Genomic DNA, 11,509 nt, shown 5'->3' with positions numbered 1-11,509 from the left:
ATATAGAAATTTAGTGAAACAAAGTTTTAAATATTTATAAATTTTAGAAAAAATTATAGATTTTTTTTACACTATTATAAATATTAATAATAACAGAGCGCATAGTTTTAGGCGCCATAACATCAATAAAGCTTTCATATAACGAAGCTTTTTCGAATGATTTAAACAGGTGATCGCGCTTTGTTGTTAAAAAAGCGACTTTACTCTTTGCTCTCAGTGTATCTTTACTAGCGCTCTTTCATAAATTGCTGAGTAAGCTTTTTTTCCAACATGAAACTCAACTCATTTACACTCTTTGTATTCAGCTGCTTGTAAGCGTGCTCAGTTTAAACAATTTCCAGTTGTCAAAACACGAAAAGCCAAACATCAGTCGCCGGAGCAACTCTTTCTTAATACGTAAGACCAGCAACAAAATAATTTTAATAAATATATTTGGATTTTGATGATATTCTTTAAATTATTACAAATCGTGAAAAAGTAAAATATATATCATATATATATATATGTATACGTGTAAATGCATGTACATATCAGTAATACATACATTATCAGCAATAAGAGGTTTCGACGCAATATTGCATTCAGTGAGTGATCGAAGCCGAAGTTTGTAAACAAAAAAAATTATATGACAATGGAAAAAAGTTAGTCTCTTTTCGCATGTGTAGCATATGGGCATATATATCGATATATTATATGTACATACTATATATGCATGAATGGAGTAGTTGGAGTGTGAGAAATTTCAGTAGTTTATTCAGTAATCGAAGCTTACACATAAAAAATTGCAATAAAAACATACAATATGTATATGTGTGTGTGCACACAATTCAAAATATTTAGTAACGCGTGTACACAATGTGGGGGGGCGTTCAAAGCTCACATTCTCCGCCGGCAGAAAACTGCAAATGTGATAACCCAAAAATAACCAAAATAATTTAACAGCTAATGAACTTATTATGCCTCATATAATTAGCCGAAGGCATGCATAATGCCCGTATTGTGGTTGCTACACCTTCGGTTAACTAAAAAGTGACACACATTTTAACGACGTGATTGGGATCTGTTGGTACACCAATATGTATATATGCGTGTGTGTATGCGTATCTTTCAACAAACCGGTAGTGAATGCGTTCACGTTAACTGCACAACTGCGCATGTGTATCATACTAATTCAAATAAGTTACAGTAATGTGTCCAAACAGCGGCAAAGAGTCATTGAGTAGTGGGCTAGCACTGTTTACACACATACATACATATATATATATAAGTGTGCTTTATAGGCACCAGTGTAGCTAGAGAGGGCAACGAAGATATGTGCTTCACATGCATGGCTTTGTGAGTATATAGCCCAGCGTTCACCCACATTTTTTTGGGTTAACTATAGCCCGTTGTAGGGTAGAGATATTGTGACAGTACATGCAAAGTCAAAAAGCTCAACAAATTGAGCAAAACAAATAATATCAAAAAGCATCCAAAAATGCTTACATATATATGAGTTTTTTATAAGTCAAAGCCCGCATGCTAAACAAAACAACAATATTGCTTCAGTTATTATGTAACATTATGCATATGTGCCCTGTAGGGAAAACTATGCGAATGAAAGTATATCGTTTATTATATTCAATTTATTTATAATTGTTTTTTATATAATATTATATTTAATAAACTTTTTTAATTATTTTATTTTTTGTCTTATAAAAAATTAAAATTTGGCGTTTAAAATCAACAGGACTTAAGTTTGGAATTTGCTTTCATATGCAAAATATTATTCTGCTATTTTTAAATTCAAAAAGTGTCTTTTGACTATTGGAAATATTTAAAAACATACCTTATTATTTATATCATTTAATGATATAATGAATAATCTCTACAAACACCTTGTAATTGAGTCTTGACATTTCGTCACTTAACAGCCAAGTCAAGTATGTCAAGTCAAGGCATCTGAGTTCAAACTCAAAAACACTTTGGAAAAATTTGGCACGCGTCGTAATGATTCATGTAGGCAAATTGACGACAAATGGTTTTTAGCAAGAATTTTAAAAACTATAGAAGGTATCTAAGCGGGTTTCTTTTTATATGAGAACTAAATTGGAAAGGGTGAGCAGTTGATCACCAAAGCTCTTTTTTATTTAAGGGGTTATATCCACTTGGGTATTTCAAAAAATCGATTTTTTTGTATATTCATATATTATATATATAAAAATATTGTCCGAAAATTTGAAATTGATCTGGCAAATAGTTTCGGAGAAGTTGGCATATTTGTAAGAATTTTTTAGTGTAATCAACTCACAAAACTTTCAAAGCGGCTGCACTGATCTACTTGAAATGTTTAATAATTTAAATTGCAAATGAATATAACCCGTTAAATCGTTGTGTGAAGCAGTGGTCCATGAATGAAAATGTCTACATCTGGAACAGAAACTGATGGGGCGTAACTTTTAAATAGTACTAGTGATAGATGAACAAACATACTTACTTAAACTGAAAAAATTCTCTGGTATTTATTTCAGTCGCTAAGACTTCAGGTTTTCTATTAGTTAGATCCGAAGGAATCGCCAGAATGTCAGGCATTTGTTAAGAAAGATGAAGAATTATATGAAAGTGCCTCTCTTTAATTCAATTAAGGTGGGATGTCTTCTATAACGATCCATACTTGAATCTTTATTTCTCTTGCTAAAGCTCAGATTAATTTTTATTTATTATAAAAAGCCTCCTTATAGGTCAAACGGAGCTACTTATCAGGTACCCTTTACATTTTTTCATTAGATCAACCAACGCATCGATAATATTGACAAATTTACCAACACAAATACTGTGAAAATATTGTAAAGAAGAACCTTGGTATTTTGCTATAAGTATTTCTAGGAAATTTCACTGATATTTAAAATATTTTTTTGCTTCGCTACCAATATCAGACGTTATCAAACTACAAATACCCAAAAATATATCTACATCTTCTAAATTTAAGGACTTAATATCTTTTGGCTTTAATTAACATCGTTTTCGATTTTTTAATTTTATTATTCATACTCAACTCATTTCGAAGAAGAAGTTGAAGAGTATAAGAAGGAAAAATAAAAAACAGCTGTCATTAATGCACAACAACAGGCTTTGCCGGTACCGAACTGAAGGTAATCGGCTTGTACGGCTTGCGACCTGCAAGTATTTCTGGGCATTATCGACCGGTTCCGAAACTCCTACATACGTATATTATAGTTTTATGTTTTTCTTGTACAATATTTTCTTCACGCAAAATATAAAATCGTTCAATAATATATTTAAAAGAGCTGGAAATGAATTTTTATGGACATATCTTTCTCAATATTTCATTTACTTCAAGGAGGCAGAATGAATGTTAAAATTCCACGAAATATTTGCATATTTGTATTCGTATTCTTATTTGCCACGATCATATTAAATGGATTAAAAACGATACTTATAAAACTGACAGAACACAGATAAGCGATATATTCATACATATATCCAATTCCATCAAGACAAAATGTCTGAAAAATAATTTTTCACAATTTTTATAAGCAACTAAATAGCAAATTATTCGCATCGCGTAGCTTAAAGTCCTTTAAGCGAATATTTATTTATATTCAGTAAAAAATAAATTAATAAATATATAAAGTAAAATTTTAGTCACTTCTTATTTATTGTATGAAAAATTAGTATAAATAATAGATAAGGAAGTGTTCAGTTCGGGCGCAGCCGAACATACATTTTTTTTTTAAATTTCTCCTAGTGAAATTTTTTATGATTTATTCAAAACTCTACTACAATTTTAAATCAAATCAGATAGTATTAGATTTGTGAGGATTGTTTTATTAAGATTCATATCTCGTTTAAATTAGGAGCATACACTGAAATCTTCACATTCATTATACAGGGGCTACAGGCAGGTATTGTTTGATTTTGGCCAATTTTGAATCGGAGTTACCACATGGAATGTGTCCTAATTGTGCTCAATATGGTTCAACTCGGTTTTATTATAATTTTACCTAAAAGTGAGCGGTGATATTCCCATCTATCGAATTTTCAAGGGATCCAAATGCATGTTGCACCATCCTTCTAGGTAAATTTAACAATTTTAGGCTTATAGTAGTTAAAAATTGATATAATTATTGTATTATTCGATTTTTATTACACTGTATCACCATATTGCGTAATAGAATATGCTCATACTTCCAGAGAGTGTTCCTAAACAACAGAAACCTGCTAGATAGCGTTGAAATTAAGTTGTAGTAAAAAATGTTTGATCGGTTTTAAAGTTTTTCATAGGCTTGAAAATTTTATTACCAAGTATATTTAGGTACAAAAAAACGGAACGCTGTTTGCTAATAAACTATAAAATAACCTTGCGTCAATATCACCAGCTGTTAGTAACAAAGGGTTCATTATAGATTTTAATCAACTATAAATTTATTCTTCAATTACTGCATTTACTTTTTTTAATGTCGTCATTCTGCAATTGACACAACCTAAAGTTAATAAATAATCAAAAGACTTAAGCAACGAACTTCATTTAGTACTTATGGGGTAAAGTGTAGCAGAGACATGCAAAAATTACAATTTTCAATTTTCTTTTCGCTTATAATTTATTTTATTTTATTAAAGTAAAAACATAACAACATTCGACTTGAGTTGACAAAAATTTTATTTAAAAAAAATCCTTCGGATGAAGCTCCTTGCGGTGACCCTACACCAGTCCTTTGAGATTCATTTAAAATGAATAAAAAAAAAATTGTTTTATTTATAGACAATCTCGTGCCCTGATAGAAGCTTTTTATATTTATTATTTAATAAAATGTAAAAATTTTTTTTGGAAATTTTGACAACCCCGAACCTTTTAACGAAGACTATATAATTCACACCGTTCTGAACTTAATTATTTAAAAAAAATATGATTTAATTAAAAAATATTAATATTTTACTTACAGATTTACATTCCGGATCTCAAATAAAAGGACAAAAGTTCAAAATATAATATTGAACCTCAAACACAGCTGGAATAAACTGTTACAATAACATTGGTATTCTGCTGACGCCCATAAATATTTCAAAAAAGAAAAAATTTAATAAAAATAAAACAAATCAATAATTGAACTTAAAAATTAATTAAAGTAAACTTGAAAAAAGCAAAGTACAATAATTATATAACTCTGTGTGGAGTGAAACCAGACGTTGTCAACAAAAATACAAGCGCATCGAATTCGCGAATTATTAAACGAATTTCAAAGCAGTCACATATTAAAGCACTTAAGTGAGCCGTTCCGCGCCGAATCCAAGAGGAGGCTTCGCAAAAACTTACGAAAAATCGAAAAATTGCTGCTTCTACACTACTTTGCATATTAAAAATAACAGCCAAGCACACAAATAAACACATTTATTGGATATGTGATTTGTGTGCTCTACAGTTGCAATTGCATATATTCGTACGTTGGTTTGTTTGTACATGCGAGGCACATACACGGCGCAGGCAAAAAATTAGCAAATCGCCAGGCCAACACCGTTAACACGAACAGTTTTCGCACATGCGCGCAGCCATAAACAAATAATAGCCGAAAACGCAAAGACGAAGAGCTCACCTCATTTTGGCCCAGCGTGAGCTGCAATCAATTGTCACTTTGGTAAAGCACCGACGATGGTGATGGTGGCGTTTGGCCGTGCTTTCAATTGCGTCATGGAAGGTTTACAAATTCTTTTAGGTCATTTATTTGATATTTTCAAGATTTACCTCAAGTTCGGCCTTATTACTTTGGTGTTTTACTTTGTGGCCGAATGGTATATACTGCATTATGTCGATTTCGATACGTTCCAGGAACCGCAGCCCCTGTTGAAACCGGTCAGTAATAGTACCGCTAGTAAAGTGTATCGTTTTGTTCTGGATTTTTTTCTAGGCTAGCCATAGATAGATGTTGATTTAGTTTAGTTATATGAAATTAGTATTATTTTAATTTTTATTTAATTTGTATGTTTAATGTTATAGTTATTTTAATGTTCATGTCGAAAATAAAATCAAAACGGAAACGTATATACGTTTAACTACTGCGGAAGACTTAGACTTTTTAATATTAATGAAAAACAAAGGACAAGGTCTTTGATTACGTCACCTTAGTTTTGAATAAAAAATGATAATCAGTTTACTTAAGCATTATAAATAAGTATTAGATGATATTAAAAATGTTGTTATGAAAGTAAATAAAAATGTATTTTCGTATAAAATTTAACTGACTGTTTAATGCAAAGCGCTTTTAAATTATTACAACTTTTGTTCACAACCCAAGTAATGAAATGTTCACAAAAGTTCAAATAACAAAATACATTTATACTATCAAAATATCTGTAAAGACATACACAATTGAACGAACCATTAGTTTTCGAATGTGTTCAAAAAATAAACGCAGTACAGATTTCATATTATCATACATATGCATAAGTGTATGTGTATATAAGTACTTTTTAATTGGATTACATAATAGTTGTGCACATAAAATTGCACGCTCGCCAAGGCCTTAAGTGATTGTGATCATAATCAAATCACAACAAACACATACAAACGTATACAAAATAGCAACAATTATGATACAAAAATATTAAAAAGCGAAACTGATTTACAATTCAACTCACAAGCAACCGGCGCGTCAACAAAATCAGCACTTACTGGAAAATCACCATGTACGTATGTAATCTTATGCCAAAGAACTTAACAAGCTGGTCCACGAACGAGCAATAAGAATAGTAACAAAAACAACTACCTTAACTTGTGTTAAACAGCAGTTAATTGTGGATAAAGACAACTGAAACACGTTTGACCAGATTTCCACTTGTAAACCGCAAATTTTGTTCTCAGAATCCAATTAGAATGTGTAGCATAACTGTGACGGTAAAGCCGCTCGTGACCAAAAGCATCAACGTCAACAACCCCACCAACACCAAAGTAAAGCGTCGGCGACATCTTTCCTAACCTGAATAACAAAAAAAGAAAATATAATTTTTTATCTGTGTTAAAATAGTTGGTAAGCAGCTATTGTGGGGGTGTAAGACACGCTTAAATAACAGTATATTGTTACGTGGTAAAAATTATAATAAAAAGCACTAAATATTAATGAACAAAATTGTTAGATCAAAGCGTGATAGGTTCGTTTTTTGTTTGTTTGTTAAAAAATCTGTGTAATATTAAATATGTCTATGCGAGTACTTTGTAAATGGTTGTAATTGCTATTATGCATTGCTCTATATATGAAAATGGCTCAAACTACCTTCACATCGTGAAAACCGGTAAAGTAAGTTAAAGCCACTCTTATGCTTAGTCGGACAATCGAATCCAACTGATTTACTTACATGCCAAGCTTTTGCCTACTTTTAACCATAACTCTACTTTGGCAAAAAAAAATTAAGGCTTATATAAGCATTTGCAGAAGTACGCGTTTATATACATACTTGTATATACTTGTATGTAAGTACCCATATACATAGCATATGCTGTTGAGACTGCAACAAAAGCAGCGTTTCCCGACTGGTACCTTTTTGGTGAATTCCGGCCCATAACATAACTAGTAAGGAAAGGGTAATTTTTGTTAAAAATAATGAAGTAATCCATTGAGATTAAGGGCCATAGATATGTATAAATATATCTACATATTATATACCTTTAGCTTAACATTTGGATTAGCTGATAAGTCGAATAAAAAACATTATTTAAGCCTATTTATCAAACTACTTATTAATGTTAATTTTTTGTCTCAAAACGGATATTTAATGATCTGCCTACAATCGCAAGAGTAATTTATTATCGTGTAGTACATTCTCATGAACGAATAATGTCATAGTTGCCGCCGAATGGGACTCGGAGTTTGGTTTTAACTGCGTGTGGAAGAGTTCGTCTCCGTGGATGGCAATATCCGTCGGTTATTATATTATTAAGGGAATAGGCCAAGAAACGGTGAATTTTATTGGCGAACTTGCCCCAAGTTAAAAACTGTCCTTTTGGTCACAAAGTGGATGGTCAATGTTTTTTAGGATTTACAAAATGCGAAATACATTGACTGCCTGGAGAAGGAAAAAAATGCAGCCGGGCTCTACTAGGCCAAATAATTGCGCTGATTAGGGCAATATCGGTTCTATTTCGAAAAGAAAAAAATGTTCTTCCACTGTATTCACCAGATTTCGCTTCGTACGATTCACTTTTGTCGACTCACTTCGAATAGCTTCATTAGATTGGCACTCACAGTCGCTAGATGCAAATCTGATGAAGATGAAACAGCGCGAAACAAAGATGCGATCAATAATCAGTTAAAACAAAATATTAGGGCATTATGTCGAAATTTACCACAGCCATATGATGGCTAAATAGTTGATAAGCCTGCCTTCCCGTTGTAATGAAATTATCAAAAATGGTGGTGACTGGACGGCTTATTAACATATTTGCGCTTTGAATAAATAATTATTTAAAATTTCTTTTTTTCAGATACCTTTCTTAAGCCGTTTGCTTTCTTGTTTGACCTAATGTATTTACTAGGTCCTAGTATCGTCTTACTACGTTTTTTCTTGATGACTATCTGAATAAACCTGCAAAGAAAAATTCCACCTAAATTCTTCAATACCTACAAGTATATATAATTATATCTAAAGCTGTCAAGCTCCTGCACCTATGAGCAACATATTGCGCCATACCCAACTTATCATTTCATTATTAATTTTATCATGTTATGGGCAAACATAGAGTGGAAAAACTTTCATAAAATTAAAAAAAAGTATTACATTTCAATTAAGCGGCGACTATTGTAATGGAATGTATGCCGTAATTAGTATAGTATTATGTGAAGGTGATTGTTCAAAAAGCCTATAATCTAGTTGAAAATGTATATATAAAGTTTGTGTTATAATTTTCAATGTGAATACAAAAATGTAATGAAAGTGCACACAAATTATGGCCTGCTTATTGCTGCTCTCATACTCTGAATTACTCACTTGCAAAGCGTATCGAATTTATTGAATTAAGTACGGGTATTTAGTAATTTGCGGTGTTTTGTAAATAAATTAGCTGGCAGCGCAATCACTCATGTTTCGATTAACAATTTCGATTTCAGAAAAGTGACTAATAGCTAGTGTTTTGCGCACTTAACGGCAATAGTAACGCGTGCCCAGCCAACGAACTATCGACCCATAAACTCGCAAATGCATTACACACCGCTTTGGGCTGTTATGTCATTGTTTTGGCGGGCTAAAGGGCCAACGATTGCACAAATTAACACGAACTGCTTAACCAGCGAATGTTAAATGTATTTGCACAAATTATTATTAAATCCAATTACATATACTAATTGTTGATGTAACGCAAGCACGTGAGTAAGGAAACCGATACTACTGTCGTTTCTTATTGGCCTTTCAGTTTTAGCTGACCTCGATTCGCGGAATTCGCTGTAGTATTGTAATATATGGGATGCATGCTAAGCGAAAAATTTTGATAATCAATCTAAGAAATATTGTAATATCCACACATACATATTCAAATCGCTAGACGGTACCAAAATAATTGGAAAATAATTAAAATTAACAATAAAACGACAAAATTAGGATATATCTCTTCATAGTTATTTCCACACGCACTACTTTACTCCAATTATAATAAATCCAACAGCTAAGTATTTAAATAGTAACCGATCGAAACCAAAAGTGGTTATACTCGTATAAAAGCATTGATATAAATTATAAGTAAGTATGTGTATGTATATATTGCAAATATAAGATTAGCACCCGAGACAGTTTTAAATAAAATAAAATAAATAAATTTGTGGATTTAAAACCAGTTTTGCTAAGTGAATCGAACACGCGCCTCACCAAACCTGTAACAGCCGGCTAGCAAAACAAAAATGAAACGAATACAACTGAATAAAGTAGTTTTATCACGCAAGCAAATATGTGTTTACATATAATCAGAAATGTGTATTTGTATTGCTGTTAGCATAAAGGATACATTAATCAGTTTTATTAACATATAAATCTTTTGAATAAAAAAATGTAAATAGTATATTGCTTTTCATTTTGCAGCGGCAACATAAAGCGTTCTTGCTTTGAGAGCATATACATCCAAATATAATCTATGCTTACAATTTAGGGCTCGCCTACTTTATTTGATTAATCTTTGGCAATATGTCAACGTTGTTTAAGTCAACTCAGGTTATTGGAGACAATTTGTGTTATCCTGACCAACTCCGATATTTTTACCCTGAATAGGACATGATAAGTTTGCCATGAAGTTTGCAACGCTCGGGAGAAAACGTTGCAAACACTATAAAGTATATATATATAAATGATCAGTGTGATAAGCTTAACCGATATAGCCATGTTCGTTGGTCTATATATAGGTGAATTAGTCCCTCAGTTTTTGAGATATCGATCTGAAATTTAGCACATATACTTTTCGCATAAGAAGCCGCTTATTTGTCGGAACCGTCGATTCGAACTACTATAGCCTATAATACGAAACTGTCATATAAACTAGTCGATCGAAATCAAGGCTTTGTATGGAAAATTGTTTAATTTTACAAGGGTGTCTTCATGAAATTTGGCATAGATTATTGTCCAAGACAACGCTAAAATTTTCAGACAAAATTTATGGTCTATTTATTATTTGTAAAGGCTATTCTAGCTTCGGTGCAACCGACGTTAACGTTTTTACTTGTTTATTTTATCTGTGCCTAACCATACATTAAATTACTTAAATATAATATTAACTGATAAATATTCTAAATATTCGTATATATTTTTAATGCCTTCTGTTCTTTCCTTCTCTGCCGCTATCTCCACAAGAGGTATAACAATTTCATAAAGATTTTCTAAAACAGAATACCCGCCGTTTGTAAAATACGTCTTATAGATATCAGCAAAGTAGTCCTCCACTATCCTCCTCATTCGACTCTGCCCGATCAGTGACTTTTTCAAGATCGGAAAAACAAAAATGGCACGAGTCAAAATATAGAGAATGTGATAGATTGGGCACCCGCTCGAGCCTAATTCGACCAATTTAGCCGTAGGGATGGCGAAGGTGTGAGCCTGTGCCTTCTTAGGGGGGGAAAGCAATTGCCAATGGTGCCGGTTTTGCTGCAATTCTGCGAAAATTCAGCTCCATAATTTTGCCATTTTGCCCTTTCTTAGGTGTTGATCACATTTTGTAAAAATTAAATCAGTGAGCAACATCTTTCCGCCCGATAGAACCGGATGAAGACCACTGACCTTGATTTCTGTTGTGTTACAACGGATTTTTAAATTGTCGACGGTCCCGAAACGATGAAAAAATCAACTCGGTCCGAATTGCCTTAAACAGCGAAAATCCCCTGTTATGTTGTAGTCTTATGATTGCGTTTGCTGTCCGGGTTGAGCAAACGTGACACCCATCCCGGCCGTAGTTTTCTCATGTCCAATAGTCATGCAGCATGACCGTAGACGTAGACTTTTAAGGTGCCTATTGCTTAAGCTATCCCACGCCCATTTCATATGCGGT

The 11,509-nt window shown here is 32.4% G+C and overlaps 1 protein-coding gene across 2 annotated transcripts; it reads left to right on the top strand.

The window, feature by feature from the left end:
- Window positions 1–345: 345 nt before the first annotated feature.
- On the top strand, window positions 346–6,184 carry LOC106618217 (uncharacterized). 2 transcript variants are annotated; one of them, XM_070111552.1, is made up of 2 exons: window positions 346–396; window positions 4,944–6,184. In XM_070111552.1, the coding sequence occupies exon 2, from the start codon at window positions 5,648–5,650 to the stop codon at window positions 5,906–5,908; it is 261 nt and encodes an 86-aa protein (XP_069967653.1). In that variant the 5' UTR covers window positions 346–396; window positions 4,944–5,647; the 3' UTR covers window positions 5,909–6,184. The 2 variants fall into 2 exon arrangements, with proteins under 2 accessions (XP_069967653.1, XP_036220702.2); XM_036364809.2 differs by lacking the exon at window positions 346–396 and adding an exon at window positions 421–584.
- The last annotated feature ends 5,325 nt before the right edge of the window (window positions 6,185–11,509 follow it).

The sequence above is a fragment of the Bactrocera oleae genome, chromosome 6 (assembly GCF_042242935.1).
Source record: "Bactrocera oleae isolate idBacOlea1 chromosome 6, idBacOlea1, whole genome shotgun sequence".
NCBI lineage: Eukaryota > Metazoa > Arthropoda > Insecta > Diptera > Tephritidae > Bactrocera > Bactrocera oleae.
Note: the sequence above shows the minus strand (reverse complement) of the source record. Positions and strands in the feature narration are given on the sequence as shown.

What these genes read in the sequence shown, in the direction of transcription:
- LOC106618217 (XM_070111552.1), top strand. Translation starts at nt 5,648, where the DNA reads ATGGTGATGGTGGCGTTTGGCCGTGCTTTCAATTGCGTCATGGAAGGT.